Source organism: Caretta caretta, chromosome 3, assembly GCF_965140235.1.
Source record: "Caretta caretta isolate rCarCar2 chromosome 3, rCarCar1.hap1, whole genome shotgun sequence".
Classification (NCBI taxonomy): domain Eukaryota; kingdom Metazoa; phylum Chordata; order Testudines; family Cheloniidae; genus Caretta; species Caretta caretta.
In genome coordinates, this window is record NC_134208.1 from 57919412 (window position 1) to 57940829 (window position 21418).

General features: G+C 37.4%; 1 protein-coding gene across 50 annotated transcripts in view; it reads left to right on the top strand.

The window, feature by feature from the left end:
- RIMS1 (regulating synaptic membrane exocytosis 1) overlaps positions 1 to 21418 on the top strand; it is a 504482-nt gene that overhangs the window by 361159 nt on the left and 121905 nt on the right. For 27 of the 50 annotated variants that reach the window (XM_075126529.1, XM_075126526.1, XM_048845932.2 and 24 more), the window contains 2 exons: positions 5737 to 5919; positions 7288 to 7400. In XM_075126529.1, coding sequence (XP_074982630.1) covers positions 5737 to 5919; positions 7288 to 7400 — 296 coding nt within the window. The remainder of the gene's footprint in view (positions 1 to 5736; positions 5920 to 7287; positions 7401 to 21418) is intronic. The other 23 variants (XM_075126527.1, XM_048845977.2, XM_048845939.2 and 20 more) reach the window with 1 other exon arrangement.

The window sequence follows — 21418 nt, forward strand, 5'->3', positions numbered from 1 at the left end:
CAAAAGACAAAATAAGCTTTAAGAGAGATGCTAAATGCCACAAAAACAACAAACTAAATGCTTTGCCCATGAGGTCTTTGGAGTTTACGGGCTAAGGTATCCTTTGCAAAAAGTAGTATATGTACACGTAATAAAATACTGTTATAATTCATAAACATAAGGAGGCTAAATTAAGGTTGCACAGAGGAAGCACTCAAAAGTTTTCCTAACTTTTGAGTGCTTGGCTTTGTAACCTTAACAATATTCTTTTAATGTGATTTTTAAGTGTGTGATTTCTTATATTTTAAAAAAAAGCACACTGAAAAAAAGATAAATTCCATCATGTAGCACCATATTGACACCCACAGGAGTCAGCAGCAGGACTGGAACCTTTAGATCCTCTGCTCAAACCTTCATCTCTTGTGCTAATGGAGTAATTGATAGCAATAGTGGGTTGTCTGCCCCTGCAAGAGAGGGGGGATGGGACACATTACCAGTAGGTTTTATAAATATTTGCTGATATCAGAGCAATAGTGAAACCCAGGAATTTTGTGTTCCATTCCAGGCTCTAGAGGGAAAAGTGCTATGGTGGGTGCAGACTCTTCCCCAAGTGTGACCTCTCCTGCCCCATCCCTTCCAACTTGTCCAAGTCCTTCTTTTCTGCACCCCTGTTGAAAAGGCACTAGAGCATCTCAAAGGTTTCCAGTACTTTTAACATTGTCAGACCAATTTATTTTTCCCTAGCCTTATTCTCAGAAATGGCTAACATATTTTGTCTGAAATTTTCAAAAAAAATATTGAGGCAGTAACCTGGCATGGAAGATTTCAACTGAAGTGATAGAATTTGGCCAAGTTATAAGCAACTGAAAACAAAGTCATATAATGGAAAGTATCTGGAAGCCTTAATAATAATAATAATAATTTATTATTTATATTATTGAAGCACCTAGGAGCCCCAGTAGGATCCCATTGCACTGTACAAACATGTGCTTTCAAATTAAGTATAAGATGAGAGAAAACAGAGGGATACCGACAAATTCGGGATTACGAGGAAATAATGACCTATTATAGTCCAAGACAGACAGACACAGAGCGGGGGAAGGGGTATAACATACAAGCAGAGTGATCAATGTGATGGCAGCAAATGGGATACTAGTTCCACAATTATTTTTTTTGCGGGGAGAGGGTTATTTAGGAGGGGAGCAGCTAAATGTAAAGAAAGGGGAAGGAATTGGTAAGGAGGGCAGAAAAGGGAACAGGAGGAGGGACAGATGCAGAATGAAGCTGAAGGGAAGGGATGGTGAGAAGTGAGGAGAGAGGGAGGGTTGGAGCAAACAGCCAATCAGAACAGGGCAGAGAAAATCATAGTGTATTCTACAGTGGTGACTGGAATGTCCAGAGGTCCAAAGGTCCCTGCTCCCTCCGGTGGAGTTTCTGTCTCCTGATTGAGGTGTTATTAGAGGAGGTTTGGGAACAAATTGATAAATTAAACAGTAATAAGTCATCAGGACCAGATGCTATTCATTCAAGACTTCTGAAGGAACTGAAATGTGAAATTGCAGAACGACTAACTGTGGTATGTAACTAACCATTTAAATCAGCTTCTGTGCCAGGTGACTGGAGGATAGCTAATGTGACTCCAATTTTTTAAAAAGGCTCCAGAGGTGAGCCCAGCAATTACAGGCAGTGAGCCTAACTTCGGTACTAGGCAAATTGGTTGAAACTATAGTAAAGAACACAATTTGTTGGGGGAAGATTCAGCATGATTTTTGTAAAGGGAAATCATGCCTCACCAATCTACTAGAATTCTTTGAAGGGGTCAACAAGCATGTGGACATGGGTGATCCAGTGGATATAGTGTACTTAGGTTTTCAGAAAGCCTTTGACAAGATCCCTCACTAAAGGTTCTTAAGCAAAGTAAGCTGTTATGGGATAAGATGGAAGGTCCTCTCCTGGATCAGTAACTGGTTAAAAGATAGGAAACAAAGGGCAGAAATAAATGGTCAGATTTCAGAATGGAGAGAAGTAAATAGTGGTGTCCGCAGGGGTCTGTAGTCCTATTTAATTCATAAATGATCTGGAAAAAAGGGTAAACAGTGAAGTGGCAAAATTTGCAGATGATACAAAACTACTCAAGATAGTTAAGAGTAAAGCAGACTGTGAAGAGTTACAAAGGGATTTAATAAAACTGGGTGACTGGGCAACAAAATGGCAGATGAAATTCAATGTTGATAAATGCAAAGTAATGCACACTGGAAAACATAATCCCAACTATACATATAAAATGATGGGGTGTAAATTAGCTGTTACCACTCAACAAAGAAATCTTGGAGTCATTGTGGATAGTTCTCTGAAAACATCCAGTCAATGTGCAGCAGCAGTCAAAACAGTGAACAGAATGTTGGGAATCATTAAGAAAGAGATAGATAATAAGACAGAACATATCATATTGCCTCTATATAAATCCATGGTACGCCCACATCTTGAATACTGCGTGCATTCCCCATCTCAAAAAAAGATATATTGGAATTGGAAAAGGTTCAGAAAAGGGCAACAAAAATTATTAGGGGTGTGGAATGGCTTCTGTATGAAGAAAAATTAATAAGACTGTGACTTTTCAGCTTGGAAAAGAGATGACTAAGGGGGAATATGATTGAGGTCTATAAAACCATGATTGGTGTGGAGAAAGTAAATAAGGAAGTGTCATTTACTCCTCATAACACAAGAACTAGGGGTCATCAAATGAAATTAATAGGCAGCAGGTTTAAAACAAACAAAAGGAAGTATTTTTTTACACAATGCACAGTCAGTCTGTGGAACTCTTTGTCAGAGGATGTTGTTAAGGGTTCAGAAAAGAACTAGATAAATTAATGAACAATAGGTGCATCAGTGGCTATTAGCCAGGATGGGCAGGGATGGTGTCCCTAGTCTCTGTTTGCCAGAAGCTGGGAATGGGTGACAGGGAATGGATCACTTGTCAGAAGATAGGATAATGGGCTAGATGGACCCTTGGTCTGATCTTATGTTCTTATATCTGGCTCCTCTCTGCAGCCCACATGGTGGGAGGGAGGAAAGGTACTGCATGGGTTCACAGTGTGAGGGTCTCCCCAGCTCAGTTTTGGGTCCAGCAGGGTACTGGCGGGGGGGGGAAGAGTGGCCATGGCAGGGCCTCATTTTACTCCCTGCCTTACGGTGCAGCAATCTGCTTTCGCTGCTTCTGCTTCTACCAGATACAGTCTCTGGCTAGAAATGCACAAATCAGTCATCCAAATAACCTTAGCTCTGGCCTGTTGTTCCATCATGCAATAAGCATCTGATTATGATTAATGTGTTATTGTAGCTGTGCTGATCCCAGGATATTAGAGAAACAAGGTGGATGAGGTAATATATTTTGTTAGACCAGCTTCTGCTGGTGAGAGACAAGCTTTCAAGCTTACACAGAGCTCTTTTTCAGGTATGGGCAAGGTACTCAGAGTGTCACAGCTAAATACAAGTTGGAACAGATTGTTTAGCATAAGTAGTTAATTCGTATTGTAAGAGACCATTCAAGGTGAAGTGGCCAGTTAATACCAAGCTCATCATCAGAACCAAGCTCCCCACAGACCAGAACCCACCAACTCAAAGTGGCACCAGACCCTGCCAGAACAACAGATGCAAAACCTGTAGACATGTCTCCACAGCAATGACAGTCAATACTTACTGACAACACACCTTTCAAGATCTACACATGCCTATCACAACACGTGGTATACCTCATCTAGTGCACTAAATGCCCCAGTAACAGCTATGTCGGTGAAATGAGACAATCACTATACTCTTGAATGAACTCACTGAAAAATGATAAAATGCCATAGCACCCATTCACAAAGCTATCACTCCATATCTGACCTCTCAGTACTTAGCCTAAAAGGAAACCTGCAAAACTTTCATGAGCCTAGGAACTTAAATTCATAACTATAAATCATGAACTCAATAAACACACTGGATTTATGGCTTATTTCAACAACCTGAAACCCACTTACTCCCCTTTTTTGTCCTATAACGGCAGTAGTGATAATTGGCCACTTCACCTTGGTCTCTTTCACTAACAGCAGGTGGTCCAATAAAAGATACTATCTTACCCATCATGTCTCTTTGATTATGACTCAAGCATTTTAGTGTGTTTGGACCCATATTAGATTGAACTGATTTTTAAAGACACATTATGGGTTTTTTTCCCCCCTCAAGTTGACAATAAAAGACATAATTAAAGACGGCTGCCAGCTTCCATTTTACTTAATGGGATGGAGGCCACTGGCTACCCTCTGTTAACAAAATGGGCATTGTCCCCTATTGTTCCCAATGGAAATAAAGCCAAGCTACCCTCCATAAAGATGGTAGCCCTCTATGATTTACAGAGGTGAAGATGAACAAGTGAATGGAGGCCGTGGCCATCTTTACAGTGGGTACTCAGCTACTTAAAGGACTGATTTTTAATTAAGTTTACCTCATACATTCTCAGAAAATTCATTCTATACCCCAGATCAGGTGCGGTAATTTTGGGGAGGATATACTTTATTTTTCATACATAATGAAGAAGCAGAATACTTTCTTTAAGTGCAACTCAAGTTAACTGTGGTTGGAGTTGTAACTGGGCTGCCATGAAATATATTGTTTCTCTAGAGGTGGCCCTAAAACCAAACTATAAGTAAAATAGTATAGTACATTTTGGAACTACATAAATAATAGCAAAAAATTCTAGTCCTAAAAAGATTATTAGGATATAGGGTTCCACCAGAAATAAAAGGGAAACAGGTAAGTGGGTATTGGGAGTGGGCGGGTGCATGGGCAGTCCTTTGCTTACGTTGGGATTTTTAACTTATGAATGGGGGCCTGCAGCTGTAGTCTAGAAATCTAAAAAAATAAACAAACCAAAAAAATATTGTAAACAGAAGTAGTGAGAAGACTCAATTCAAAAGTGTCCTAAACAACAATGCATTTTATGGACTGTCACACAGTTGTGAAAAGCAGAAAAGAATTAAAAAGTCACAATTTGTTAATTTAATTTAAAAGTTTATTTTATTCACTTACTTACTCATATTAGTTCAGGTGATTATATTTAACTTTACATTGTTGTACTGAGGCCACTAATAAACTGTACTGCATTTTTACTTTAATACAGTTTTCGTTATTAATCCTGCAGAATTGTATCTCTAATTTAGACCCCAGTTCAGCAAGATACTTCAGCACATATCTAATTTTAAGCACATGAGTTGTCCCCAAGAGGCTAGCTAGTGAGATTATACATGTGCTTAGGTACCTTACTGAACTGGGGCCTTCATGAGAATTCAGGTAAAATTTTAACACCAATAAAAATGTGCATTTTGAAAACATGTGTACTGTGGTTAAAAGTAGGCTTTGATTTTTTTTCTGTAATGCTGGTACTTCAGAGTATTTTCCAGATGTGCATTAGTCTTCATTTGCTATGGTTAAAGTAACTGAAGATGAAGCTAATATTTTTCGCCAACCAGCTGTTAAATTCAATGCAATTTATGAACTACAGGTTTACATGACATAGGTATCTGAAGTGGGGGTTTTTCTGTTTATCATTTTGAAAACAGAGTTGTAGGTTGAATTAATAATTTTTTCAGAGTCTGAAAATGTGAGCATGTGTCTTATTAAACAGGCTTTCGGTTGCTTTCACTGGTGGAGGGAGGCAAGGGGAAGCTTATGTGGAGCTAATGACTGAACAATTTCTTTTTGGCCCTAATGTTTTAGGGTTCTGCTACCATGTCTTTCTAGAAGGGGACTTCCAACCCCAAGAACAACTGAGCAGCCAGTCATTAGGGGAAAACATCACACTCGCTCAAGGTCGAGTGAGCATTCTAGTATCAGACCATTATGCTCTGTACATCATCTAGTTCCAGGAGGGTCGGCGCCACCTTCTCCACTTCTGACAAGGTTCCTATTAAATGTACAGCACAGCATTCATGTCCTACCTCCCAGATGTCACTGTGGTGTTGTACTTTCCCGAGTATATACGGTGCATTCACTCTTTCTAGCACGGTACTATAATCCTTTCTCCATGGTACTTACACTTCTCCCATATCCTCTACTCCGTCTATCTTCACTGTCTAGATGGTGCTTTTGACTGTTGAATTATATAATTATGGAACATGAGAGTTAAAATTTGACTGTTTTGTCCTTCCATTGTTTTGTTTATGTACTCATATGAAAACATGCAAAATATTTCATTTTGAAAATGTGCTGTAAATAGCACACAAACAATTTCCACACAATTAACTCTTGCTTTACAGCAGCAAGTTAAGAGAAAGTCATTTTGCCTATGAAATGCTAAAGGTCACCATCTGTAATTTGTTTAATTTGTATTAATTTTTTTCAGATAATAGCAAAATTTGAGAAATTATGTGTAACTTTAATGTATTAGATAAATGTAACATATTTAGAAAATATAATACTGTACCTGGCAATGAAGTTTAACAATTAGGCCTTGTCAGTAATCAAGCTTTTTCTCATCTATGTATTTTAGCTATCGTATTCCAGGTTACCAACAATGGCCTTAGGAATTTTATATGTAAATTTACTTGAATTTCACAGATATCTGGTGTGTTAATCTGCTAAACTCAGTGTGTCTAAAAGAAGCCAACCTATTTAGAAATTATGCTAGTTAAATTCATCTTTCCACACAGTCAAAACAAATGAATTTAGAATATCTACTTGGGTAAGAGTATTAAAGTTCTGTGGAACTGCTCTAAGAATTTACACCTATTACCAAGTACACACACTACAAAAATTAACAGAAGCGGTGCCAATAAACAACTACACTTCAAAAGAAATGCTCAGAAAAGCCACTTTACCTCTAACATTAGATACTTGCAACTTAATTGTCTGTTGCCCTGCACCATGTTAAGTTTGACACTAATGAAAACTGAGTATAAAATGTTACCAATCAGAATGGTAGTATTTTACACTCCTTTGCATTGGTGGAAATGACTATACAAGGTGGGAGACAATGGTGAACCAGGCCCTTAAACTCCTGTCTGCCATTTGCAGTTCCTGTCTAGAAACATTGAATAATTTGGAGCTTGAAAATATTTTTCCTGAGTTGAAGACAGTCAGAGAAACTAAAGATGAAGCACTGTTAACTCTCCAGGCATTGAGGACTGTATGAATAGGACAGTATAGCATACATAAAATTTCTGCATCTTCCATATACGCATTTTAATATAGGCATTATCTTTACCACTCAAAATGTATCGATTCAGATTTTATTTGGATTATTTTATTTTATCTTCATTCCATCTGCAGAATACACCAACAAGGAAGTCCAACTCAGTCACCTCCTGCAGACACATCATTCAGCAGTCGTAGGGGAAGACAGCTTCCGCAAGTTCCAGTAAGAAGCAGCAGTGTAGAGCAAGGTATCAAATAATGAGTTTATCATAATTCAGAATCTTGGATTTCCTTCCTTACCTTATTTTACTTTGTCTTTGGTAACAAAATGTTCAGTGCTTTATTTATTTCTACCCACAAAGGAAGATATTTGAATAAAAGAATAATGGTAGATTGGAAAGTATTGTAGAATTTGATTGGTTGATTGTTCTATAGTCTCCTGGCTTGGCTTGGTTTGGTTTTTGCTGTGTACCTTAAAATTTCTATTGCAAATATTCCATTATCTTAGTACATACCGACCCATGACCACAGATTTAGTTAGTGTTCAGGTCACAGAGCTCAGTGATGTTACTTCTAATACCACCTTGCTCATGTTCTGTTAAGTTGGACTTGTTGGGTGAGATTAACTGTTGTGCTTTGCTGACAGAAACTGATGAAAGTCAGATAATGTCAATCTCTTTTTTGTTCCCTGAGTCAGACAAAGGCCTACGGAACAGAGTGAAACCACCTAACATTAAAAATGTGAAAGCATGGGTCATGAACTGGTGCATGTTTAAGGGAACAGGTGGTCAAGCAAAGAGAACTTTTCCTTGTTGAACAGTGCAAAGTTGAGCTAGGTTGCTGTGAGAGGTACTGTATCCAAACAGATCAAACAAGTGTTAACATGAGTGTTTCCTTTCCCATCAACATACTGCGGCTTGAGTGTTGGTTACTATATTAAAACAAAATGAATTTTAAATATGATTTAATTTCATCCTGGGAAATATGTGTAATTCAGTTTTCTCTATTATTCAAGCAACTCTGTCAGTGCATTGACTACATCTGACAATTCAAAACTCAAATTACCGATACTGCAGATCTTTCTGCTAAGCAGAAACTAATGCATGTAAGAACTTCTAATGTTTGTACTTCCTGCGTTTCCTGAAATATTGTCAGACACCTCCCAGAGCAGACAGTGTTGTTTGCTTTGACTTCTTTACCAAGCTAGGTGTACCCTATACTTCTTTGCATGATAATGAATTGGTTGACTGGTTACATGAGCTTTATGGATGTGAGCCATCCTAAAAGTATCATTATAGTACACGCTCCCTGACACATGAAAATGTTTTCCTCTTCACTATATTTATTTATTGTGAATATTCAATATACTTTACTGAGTTTGACTGGTGGACTAACTCTGAATTTTATATTCAGTTCTTCTAATTATATCTCTGTAACAATGAAGGACTCTCTTCATTGTAAACTGGTGGTGAACTACACGTGCAGCTTAAATTTTTATGTTGCCCAGTGTATCTCTAAGTTCGGAGCTATATAAGAATGAAAGTATGATATGATTTCATATATTCTGTACATCATAATTCTTATGTGATTCCTGCATTTGAGACAGTACATGGAAAGGATATACCTGATCTATCACTTTTATTTTGACTAAGTATTTTTCTCTAGTGGATATTCACTTATTATCATTATCACTAAATAATGTGTAAGAAATAACATTCTAATTTAAATTATGTTGACAGAAATTTTAAGTGAATGCAGAACCTTGTATGAACTGTGAGACTGAAAGGAGGGAGATTGCAGTTACATAGCTAACAAGAAAAAGTTAAACAATCAAAACTGAAGCTAAAATTAGCATGTGTTCAGAGGATTATTGATATTACAAGCACATATGAAGTAGAGTATTGATATTTCAAGCTGTGAATACTTATTTACACTGGTGATTTATCCTCTTGCGTCATAAGTATGCAAGGGTTAGCACATCCGTTACTCTTGCTATTACTCTAGGATTGTATGTTATATCCTTCATGTCAGTGAACTGACAATGTGGCTGGAGGCTGAAGAGAACAATTCTTCCTTTACATACTGATGTTCTTTTCGTTGTGTGATTGGGTTGCCATTTTATTAAAGACATCTTTTCCCATTTTTTTCCTCTGTTTAACTTATGATTGTGGTTGAGAGCGAGTAGGTACCTCTTTGCAAACACACATGAAAAATGTTACTGTTTAAATGTTGTTGGGTTAAATACAGACATGATTACATATAAATTTCTCTGACACTCAACTCGATGAAATGTAGGCCATAAAACAAAATACTTGCTTTAATTCATTGGATCAAATTCTGCCACCTGGTACAGCTGTCCAACCCAACCCACATCAAGCCAATTTCAGTATAAAATGGAGTAACTAAGAGTACAATTTGGACCTAATTTAGGGTTTAATCCAAAACCTATTGAAGTCAGTGGAAGATTTCCTATTAACTTTAATTAGCATTGGATAGGTCCATAATGACTTCAATTCACAGTCAGCAGGGCTACATGAATGTGGATGGTGGCAAGATCCAATGCAATCTGTTAATGTTGGGGGAGCTGCATTTCTGGGTTCAATATTCTTTGCATTTCCTTCAGTTGTAAATAAAGCTGTGTAGTGTTGGGAAACACTGGCATCCTGCACTGAAAGAGAATACTGTATGCTATGATATGAGTTTATGGCAGGTCATGTTAATTCTCCTGAACTAAGAGGGGTGAATACAAATGGTTTTACAGTTAAATCCATTTTGCAGACTATAATAACCATTGTAGAAAGGTTATAGCAATATATATCTACTGTAAGTGATATAATTCATTATGATTTTGCATAGTCAGAAGACATACCAGCCTTCAGTAAACCAATTTTAGTATTGTGTAAAGCTCTTGATGTCAGAGAGGGGAATGGATATTGGAATGAGAGGTTGGTGGCAGTTTTCTTTTTTGTCTTGACAAATAATGTTATTGTGGACCTGTTTCTTCTGTAGTAAATTATGACATCCATGCTAATACCTCTTTTACAGGATTTACGCAGTATCTCAGAAATTCAGTTTTGGTCATCATTAAGTTAGGACTGAAAAAAAAAGTACCGGGTAGTTCTGATTTATTGTTCTTATCAGACAATGACTGATAAGTTAACACTCCCGGAAGCAGTTTCAATTTGAAGCTGATGGAAAGCCAACTTTTGAGCAAGTTTGTCAGTTTAGAAATGCCCATAACAGTAGAAATACTACATAGAAAATCCTATCGAAGAAACCTCAGAGTAAAGGATGGTGACAATCCCATTGCATCATAGAGGCAGGGTGATACCTGTGGTCAGGTACAGAGGAGTTCACAGAACACAATTTTACAGGTAAGGGGAAAATTCCAGTGTAAGATATCTTTTTATTCTGAAAACTCCAAAATGGCATAATTAAAAAAAAAAAAACTTTGGGGGGCCTTTAGTTCTAAATGGGGATCAGTGGCTTCATGTATTTTTTTTAAATTATCTACCAAGTTGTTTATTTAGAAGAGCTATAAGACATGCAATAGTATTTTTCAACCCATTGCAGTATGTAAAAATTTTAGCACTTGGACTCAAGGCTATGGACTTCTCTCAAGCAACAGAAATTTGAGTGAAAGTCATGATAATATTTGAGTCAAGTGTGTATATCTGTGCATTGAAATGCAAATATGGACCTTGATATGCAACTATGCCAGCTGTATCATGGCAAAGATTTCCAGACTCCCGTAATCACATGGATCTTATTGCAGGATCAAGGCCTGAGAGGTCTGCAAGTGAAAACTAGTCTATACAGGTATCTTTACATAATTCACATTTCTAAATATCTGTAAGTATTTGCAAACAAGCTACCATGCAGTGGTCATTACCCAGACTTGTAGTATTTTGAAATATATCGTTTTTCTTTCCTTGTTTTAATTGGCAATATTAAAAAAGGATATAAAAATAACATGAAGATTTTTCAACTCAGTGGTTAAATTAATGAAATTCTAAGCCCTGGCAAAGAAGAGTGTGTGCGTTCAACTTGTCACGTTGTGCTGAGCGATTGTAAAAGGCTTGAATCACTCTGTTACTACAGAACACAATGTTTACGTGGCAAATAAAGAGTGGAGTTTCTGCATTAACTATGAATTTCTCTACTGTTGTATCATAACTTTTTATACATTTGCATAGATTTTGTGAGTCTGTCTGTCGTCTTTACTCAGTCCTTTCTCTGTTGATAACAAGAACTGAATTAATGGGAGTTTGACCTGAGTAAGGATTTCAGGTTGAGCCCATACATTGTTATTTTGTAACTATTCACCCTTATTGTTCAAGGAAATTTATACAAGCTGGTGTTCTACAGCAGTTTTTTCCTAAGGCCGTCGTTAGCTGAAGTAGGTTGTATTCTGACAAATGAATAACTGAGAGGCATGTGGTTAAGAAAAGGTGTGTTAGAGCTTATTGAAATTTCAGAACCAATGAGACACATGGATGATTGTGCACTAATAAATTTGTTAGTCTCTGAGGTGCCACAAGTACTCCTTTTCTTTTTACGGATACAGACTAACACGGCTGCTACTCTGAAACCTGTCACGGATGATTAAAAGGATTATTGAAAAGTAGTTTCCATAATAAATACAGACAAACCAGATCACTGTCCCTGTCCTCACTCTCATTTGACTCTTGACAAAATGATTTATTTTTCATTTGGTTAACAATGTGGTTTCACATTGCATAGTTCTTATAATGATGCAGTGTGATATTAGATTTAATGTTTTTTTGTTTCTTTGTTGTTTTAACATTCCTGACCTATTGAGTTGTACCAGTTTACACTTCCATAAATAACTTTGTGCCTGACCCTTAGAAAAATCTCCCACCGGAGAAAGTCAGAACAGTGCCTGAATAAATATTGCAGGAAATGACCCTGTACTAACAGACATCTAAACCATTTGGCTTGAAATTTAGATTCAGGTAGGACAGCAGCTTTTTATCCAGAAAGTGGTTACAAAAATTGTCTCGATATCTTTCTTTAAAATCAAGATAGTTCTTTTTTATACTGCTTGAGAGAAGACTATTTTCCATGTCTGAAGTAAAACAGAGGAATGTACTTAAAGACATACGAATGAATTTTCTGACAGATGATGGTATGCAATAATCAGAAATTAATTGTATTGTATATATTTTCAAGTTAACTCTTAAATAATGACTCCATCTAACCAAGGGGCCACTTATTTGAAAAGACTTTAATACTGGTGTTAATGTGGTATGGGTACAATTTATATAAACTAGATTGAAAAAAATTGATAAAATAGACCTGTAAAGATCTTCATTGCATGAAGGAAGGACATATACTGACAAGTTATTTTCATTGTTACCTGTGGACAAACAATGATAGAATTTCATATGAAAGAATTGCAATATTGTTAAATAATAAAATTGAGTTGCAACTATAGTTCTCAGTTAGAGAATACAGAATATTGGTTTCTGCAATGCTATTGCAGCCAATGGGCATTTTTCTTGAGTAAGGGCTGCAGGATTGGACCCTCTCAGTTAAATTCTGCTCTGAAGTACACTGGTATAAATTCAGAGTAACTAAGAGCAGAGTCTGAGCTTTCTAACAAGAGGCTAATAAAAGAGGATACTATTTCAGTTTTCAATTCCCACCTTTTAGCATTGTTTTTGTTTTGTCTTCATGTCCCTATTTTCATTTAAAATTGTTAGATGGCATTGCATATTCAGAGCCAGATTGTGGAACCTTTACTCACGCTGAGAGACACTCACTCACATGAGTAGACCCTTTGACTAAAGTCAGTGTTGCCAGCTCCCACAATTTTATCGCAAGTTTCATGGTATTGGGTGTTTTCCTTAAAGCCCTGTTTTCTAGTGTCCAGTGATTTATTGAGAATTGCAGCTTTTAATTAAAAAAATAAGTTTCTCACCCATCATTGTGGAGAAAACATGAAGTGAGTTTACCCTTGAGACTCAGAAATCAGAAGACAAACAGAATCCAAAATTTATTATTTAAAAATGTGTCTCCATTTTGGGGAGCCTGACTCATGTTTTTTGAGCACTTGGGGTTAGCACTACTATACTCAGCAGAAGAAGCAAAGACTTCACAATCTGACCATCAGTAACTTCATTGTTACTCATAGTTTTAAATAAATATTCTGCATTTATAATTTGTCATGGTTTATCATCCTGATTTTCCACATTACTTTTATGTATGCTCTGATACAGCCTATTGTATGTGCCATTGTCAAATGCAATACATTTCTTTGTCTAACTTTAAATTTGCTGATTTCTTTCTTTTGTTTCCATCATTCCATGCATTTAATTCATTGAAGAACAAGAGAATTATAACTCTTCCTCAAAAGGTAAATATTCACGTACATTTTACAAACACTTGACAACTGTGAATTTTATCTTTCTCCCCATTATTTTCCATGTTAATACGTTTCATTCAGTCATCAATGAAAATCAACTAAAAAAGTTCCATCTCAAATATCTAGCTGTTATCTGGTTTATCCCTCTTTACAACTGGAAAATTATTTGATGTGTGATCTCAAATTTCTGATTAAAATGGTGCATAGTGTATTTAACCTGAGTCCCTTGATACTATGTGCAGTAAAGTACGTGCTACTTTGGGTAGAAAGTCAGTCCAGAGGCCCAGGTTGTACCTCTCCCCAAGGTCCGCAAGTTGGCTCTGTGCATGGTTTCCATTAATCACGTAATGGCATGTGAAGGCACAGAGGAACAGCCATGGCACCATCCTGTCCTCTCCTTCAAAGCCCCTGGACAATGCTTCATAAGTCTGAGGTCAGACAGGGGGAGTGGTTGGAGAGTGGAATGGACAGAGGGATGACAAACATTATCCCTCCTTCAGATGCAGGGAGATTCTGAAGAAGGATAGTACAGTTTGGGGCTGTGTTGTATATTCTTGGCATGAGGATCACCACTGCCAGAGAAGTCCTTAGTAGCACAGCTCCTATGGAGCTATGCTGCCAGGAAGCTACCTGGGAAACACAGAGGCACCCCACATGGTTTTGGCCTCCCATGGACCCGCCATGATCAATGTTGATTTCTGTGGCTTATTCCAGGAAGGGGAAGGGGAATCATACTTTGCACCTCCCCGAGTCAGGACTACGTGGGGGTAATTCTGGCTTTTTCTGAAAGAAGGAATGATTCAAGACAAAGTCTGCTTGAGGAGACAAAGAAGAATTCAAATGAACAATATTTAACTCTGACAGTAAAACATTGCACTAAAGAAACATTAATCGTAGTGATAAACCCAAATTAGAACATCAGATTCAAGTCCTCCCAGACTCTGGAAAATTCTGATCTGAATCTAAACTTCATAGGCTGTCGCCCAACCATCAGAGATCTGATCAGACTGGATATTGGATTTGAACCAGAACAGCAAATACTATCTGCTTTGAGGAAGTTTGGGTCTTAATCTGAATCCCATCTCCAAAGTTCTAGGCCATTTTGTACTAACAGTTCAGGACACAATGCTGTGCAGCAAGTTTTTAGTCTTTTCATGGTATATATTCAACTTTTATTTTTTACCACCTGAGAAAGTGCCATAAAAAGAACAACCAATTCACTTTGTTCTGTGTTCACTTACTTGGTTTTCACAGAACATACTGTATATGGCCCAATCATTCAGTACTTATCTAGACAAAATTCCTATTGTCTTCAATGACAGTTTTACCTGGTAAGAACTCCGGCATCCATTCTCATAGAGGCATATTTTCACCATGATCTGAAAATAATTCAGTGTTAAAGGGACACTGTCTACTTTCTAAGGTCCCCATGCGCAGACAGAAGTTACATCAAGGTTTGTATGTTGTTAGCAGGCCAGCATTTCAGTATTGCCAATCCTGTGGCAAGATTGGCTTAAAAATCATGAGTTTTTTTTAAGGCTCATATTTTGGACTGTTTTCTGATTTGTAAAGACAGAGGAGGTATCGCCCCATTTCTGTGTATGTATATCAGGAAATTCAACCTAAAATGAACAGTTGGAGGACCTCCTTCCTTTTTTTCTGGCTGATAGATGAGACACTTCACAATCTTCCCCTGATCGCTGGTACTGCCTTCGGCTCCTGCTCAAAGCCCCATACCTTTAGTGGGTGTTGCCTCCTGCCTCACACTCTCTCCTTCTGCTTGTGACTGCATCTGTCCAGCTCCCACTGTAGGTTCAGTTTCACAACTCTGCTCCTTCCCATTCTCTGGATATTGGAGCAGCCCCTGCCCAGTCAAACCCACCCCTCACACACGCGACTGCTCTTGACCAGCTCCCCTCCATACAGGAGCTCAGCAGCAGTGGGGAAATAATAGACTCCTGCAGGCTGGAGAGGGTGGGTGGACATGCTACAGGAATCACTTCTTTCCCTCTTCTGACTTCCCATAGCTCTTCTCCTCATCAGCACAACACTAAGTGAATGAGGGGGCAGGTGGGAGCTGCCTCTGCTCCTTTTTTTGTAAAGGAGGGAGAAGAGATTCCACAGTAGATTGAGCAGTAGCCTTTGCTGGTGGCAGCCAGGCCTGCAGCCTAGTGCCTGTGATACAGGCTCCCAGTTGTATTCTCCGGTTGCTGTGGCCAGAAATGCAACATTATTTATAGGTCAGTCAGAAATCCAGAGCTATGAGGAGCTTCTTACAAGATCAAGAGGAGACACTATTACTGTTATAACACCATAGGACTTGTAAAAAAAAATTACAGTCATTGGTGAGAGTGATGTTTTCCACATGCTAGAGCCGTCTTGCATTACCACAAAAAAGTTCCATAATCACAATGAGTTTTTGAAGAGCACTGTTTCTCTTTCTGTCATATAAATGCAACAGTATGCACTTGTGTGGAAGAAATGAGACATCTAGTGGCCAAGGAGAATGGGAATTTTTTCAACCAGTTGCAAAGAAATTCTCTCATTTTCTTATATTAACAATGTCCTGGCCAACATAGGGAGTGAGTATGGTACTGAACCTGATGTATCTAAAAAACAAAAACAAAAACCACCACCTTATTACTAGAAAGTACATTACAAATTTAGATCCACATACCTTCTGGGACCAAAATAGGCTATATTGTTCTATAGTCCCTAAAGACACAAACAATATAATATTCTTCTTCAAACAATTAAAAGTTTTACCATGTTGGTAAATAATAAAAATGACTTTCAATTAGTCTTAGACTCCTAAGTGCCTATGTTACTTTTGAAAATCAGATTTAACCTCTGAAGTAACTTAGGTGCTTTTTGAAAATTGTACCCTAAGGTTTAAAGGGCAAAAAATCAAAGGGGAATATTTGATATCTACTAGGTAAGTTCTACAGCTCCCAGAATCGTGTGGCCAGTCTCTGCTAGTCCTAGCTTAGGTTGAAGCAGCCTCGGGCAGTTCTACGCTATGGTCAAAAAGAACTGTACACTCACCTAAGGATTGATAAAACATGCAGCGCAGCCACAACTCCTTCCCTATCTCCTATACCACAGCCTGCAGATGGGCTAACACAGGAGCCGTTATACCAGCTCTATGCTGGTGCGATGCCAGAAACCCCATCTGTGGAGTTACGAGGTCCTTTTGACCACAGCAGCAAAGCTGGAGTGGAATTGGGCCCAAAGTTCTTAGAGCCATTCTGCCATTTTGATTCCACTATCTGTGACTTGGACTGCTATTCACGTCACACTAAGGGAGAGTTAACCTGAAGTGAATGCAGAATAGTTAAAAATAATCTTCAAATGGTTTCAGATTAGTCCATGCAGCACTCTGAAGTCTTTGCGTACTGGTGTGGGTAGTAAATTTGCTTTGTGTTCATTATGTACACTCACCAGTGTTAGAGTTCCTGCATTGCTTAAATGGCTCACAACATTTATTTATAGGAGCATAAAACTGAGTGCTAATACATAAGATATTGAAAGCTTACATGTAGACTGGGGCAGAGATTGCCTTCTTGTGTGCAGGTGGATGATCCCTAGCATTTTGGGTGGTACCAGACTACAAATAATCTTAATATTTAAGTTTGGAGTCGGAATAACTTTTCATTCATTTTTTTCCAATGAGTGTTTGAATATATTTGCTTTAGCTCCCTCCCTTCCAGATGGTTAATTAATTATTATTCTTAGTCCTATTTGAGTAGCTGCTATTAGGACAGAAAGGGTAGCTGTATACAAAAATCTGTAATTGCATTGGGGATCCTCCCTATAATAGCTAAATTTGAATGCAAGATAACTATATGAATCATCTGAGTCCAAAATTATCAGTTTTATTACCATACATTCTAAAAATGTATGGAAGGCAATATAGTTTGTACAAGAAACTGAAGACTCTATAGACCTAAATTCGTCCAAAATAAACTCCTTTTTCAAATGTAAAATGAAAACCATCCAGAGAAAATGAGGGTGAACAATGACGGTTGTAAAATAGTAACTAAATACTTCATTCACTAAATTCCACAACACTTTTCAATTGAAATATTTGTAAATTATTCACCCAGCTCTCATGAACATAAAACTGAATCTGATTTTGTTTTTCATGAATATCTTCATTACCTTCTCATTATGTTACTTGGCTGATTGAAGAAGTCAAAGGAGAAAAAAAATATCGTGCAGAATTAAAATAGTAAATTGAGGAATATTTATTTTGGGTCTGATAAACAGTGAAATTGGTATTTATTCTCCCAATACCATATTTGGGGCACTCTCATTAATGATATCCCACATTCTTAAAGTGCTAGAACAACTTTTCAATGTGCTAAATTACTCTTCAGAAATTGCCTTCTCATTGTCTATGTTCTTTCTTTTATATATACTTTCCTTCAACAATTTGAATAGGAAATTGTCTAAAATTATTCATGGATTCATAGATTTTTACTCGAGAAGCTATTATGGTTATCTGGTGTGAGCTCCTGCATAACAAAGGTCAAGTCATTTCACCCAGTGATTCTTTGCATCAACCCCATATCTTGTGGCTGAGCTAAAGCATATTTTAGAAAGATATCTTCTTTTGATTTGATTTAAAGACATCATGTGATGGAGAATTTGCCACATCTTTTGGTAAGTTGTTCCAATGGTTAATTACCTAACTGTTAAAAATGTGCACCTAATCCCTGGCCTTAATTTATCTACCTTCAATTTCCAGATCTTGTGATACCTTTATCTATTAACAAGTCCTGTGTTATCAGAAATCTTCTCCTCATATGTAGGTAATTATAGACCATGGCCAAGTCACATCTTGTCATTCTCTTTGATCATTCCGCAAGATTGAACTTCCCAAGTCTGTCACTGTAAGGCAGCTTTTCCAGATCTTGAATAATTCTTTTAGCTTTTTCTGAACCCTTTCCAATTTTTCAACAACATTGAATCTGGAATACATACACTCCCTGGAATAACTGTTCCTTTTGAAGTTAGATAAATTGAGTAGTGTGTGGTTTTCAATGTATTTTGAATGTCCTAAAACTGAAGCTCTGTTTTGCAATGTATATTGAAGATTCCTAACACCTCCCTGGTGTCCTTGGCCAAAATTTCCCTTGCCCGCTAGTGTTGTTCTATTTCCTGGATGGCTGTTAGTCTCTACCCAAGAGATGATGAAATTTCAGTATTACTGTATGTGTATAGTTTGTGGAATGTTCTTTAGCTTGGAATCTGGTGAAGGACTTGAAGCTGGCCACTCACCACATCCTGAAATAGCAGTATCCTGTGTAGTGATGTTGTCTTTATAATAATTCACTGCTAAAATAATTGTAATTCCTCTTTCACATAAATGTGTGTGGTTTTTAAATGTTGCTCATTGCCAGGATTCCAAATCTGCAAAGTCTGCATAGTGTAGTCTGTCTATGTTGGTTATTGGTGTATGTGAAAGAGGTGCAGGAATAAAAGCGTAAGGTGGGGAATCATAAGCTAGTGATAGAAAAGAACCACATCATCTTCTCCATACCCTGCTAATGCGATATTGCTACCTACCATATATTCCTTAGTATTTAGATAAGGCTAGGTCTCAATGCCTCACACATTGGGAAGATCACAATTTTTCATGGGAGATTGGTCGGCAATCCAGTGGGCCTTACAGTTAAATGATTCCTGATACATTACACAAATTTTCTTCAGCTACATTTCAGCCTATTACTCTCACTTCTTGATATTTACACCCATTATATAACTATAAAATACAAGTCAGTATTTCCAGGCTCCTAATCAGTTTATATCTCTTCTTTGAATTCCTTTTAATTTGTCAACACATTTCTTGCATTAAGGTTCTCTGAAACGTAAGCAGTACTAGGTATGGTCTCTTTAGCATTTGATACTGAGGAACTCTACTGTCTCCTTGGTCAGTGATATGTGACCTGATATTTACAGCTCAAAACCCCCTTTGTTTTCTTGGTATTCACATAGCATTGCAAGATCAAATTTAGATTGTTTTGCTTTATCACATTTAGGCATATTTTTAAAAATATCTTTGCTTATATTTTTGCAAGAAGAATCTTGGTTTATTATTTCCTGCCCGTATTTCTACCCCTTTGTACTATTTTCAGCATTGGTGTTTGCAATCCCTCAATTTAATAAAATCTGCAAATATAAATTTATATGTAGTTTATCCCCTCAAATTGTTAGAGATGTTAAATAAATCCAGACACAAACCCATCTCCGTGGCACTGCCGATTATCATTACTGGCCTTCGTTTGCAGACCTCATATGGTTTTCAACCTATACTGTTCAGATTAGTTCAATTTGAAGTAATTTTAAAATAAGATGTCATGCACTATTATGTCCACATCTTTACTAACCTTCAGGTATATTGCATCTATTGCATTCTGCCCATTTACTAATTTTGTAACTTGGTTAAAAACAAAATCTATTGAATTTATCTGCTATGGTATATTTTATATATGACCATACAGTTTATTGCTCATGGTTCTATTGTTCTATAGAGGCACTGGGGCATTTGGAGGGCACTCCGCCAAAAATTCATAGCTGGCATAGTCCTTTAAGGGCTGTCTTAAGTTATAGCAATTCTTGGCCTGCTCTAATTTTTTCCAGGGCTGGGACTAGAGCAGTTGCAGCTTGAGAATAAGAGAGCTGTAACCAACTCCCTAATATGTCTTCATCTCTCCCTAATATGTCTTCATCTCTTCATCTCACTGAGCAGATATTTGTGCCAGAAAGATTCCGGCCCACTGGGAATTTGGATTTAATTTTTGTTTTACACAAGCAATTTAAACATACAGATACTATAAATACCACAAACTAATACTTGAGACTTGCTTTTCTTGTGATGAAAATCAAACAAGAAGTATATTTAATTTTAATTATAGCTTGTTTTGTAACAATAACAAGAAATATTTCCATCTTTCAAATTACTATTTATAAACCATTACAAATTATTATGATGACTTACTCTTCCACTGCATACATACCACTTTTTCTTATTCTGTATACTCAAATTAGAAGTCCAGGTATGTAGTTTTACTTCCAACATCTGACAGGATTCAATTCTGAATTTTCTCGGACACATTTAGACTACTCTGCTGTATTTGGGTCTCCGTTAGTGCAGAAGTCCACCCACCTGGTCTTGACTGCATGATGAGAGCCTTATTTGTTAACTTATCTTAATAAAACAATGACCAGTCATTTCTAGGTAAAAATGTACATAAGCCAGGGAATGAACTGAACAATATAACTGTATGTCTTCCCTTCCACTCAGTGAGCAGCACAACACTGTGTAAAATATGGCCTAAAAATGTTAGGTAACAAAAGTTACCAAAAATAATGAAAAGAGAAAATTCTTCAGGAAATCCTTGGGATACATTGGCAGCACAGTGACCTTAACTCTTAGGGTTAAAATATAAAATACAAAGTTTGGACCCAGGAGAGATACGAGAAGGTATTAAATCTTTGCAGACTGGGTTCTCTCGTGTCTGTACGGTCATTTCCACCTTCAGTAGGTGGTTAGTGGGACCAGACAGTGGGCTGAATCATGAACTGAGCAGGGGTATTTAGCAAAGGGAGCTTGGCTTCATTCCTTAGTGGTATGGTGAGAGGCCATTCAACCCCACACTGGACACAGTTGATGTCTGGCCATTTGGGGAGTCATTCTGTCCTTATATGTTAAAATTGATAAAGTTGAGGCCTGACATTTTAAATCCTTTCACACGACTGGCATAATGCTTAGGGTTCAAACTGCCCTTGGATGGTTCATTTGACTTTAGGAGGAGCCAAATACTTAAACATGCAAATGCAGAATTTCTTTATGTTAATGGGCAACACATATAT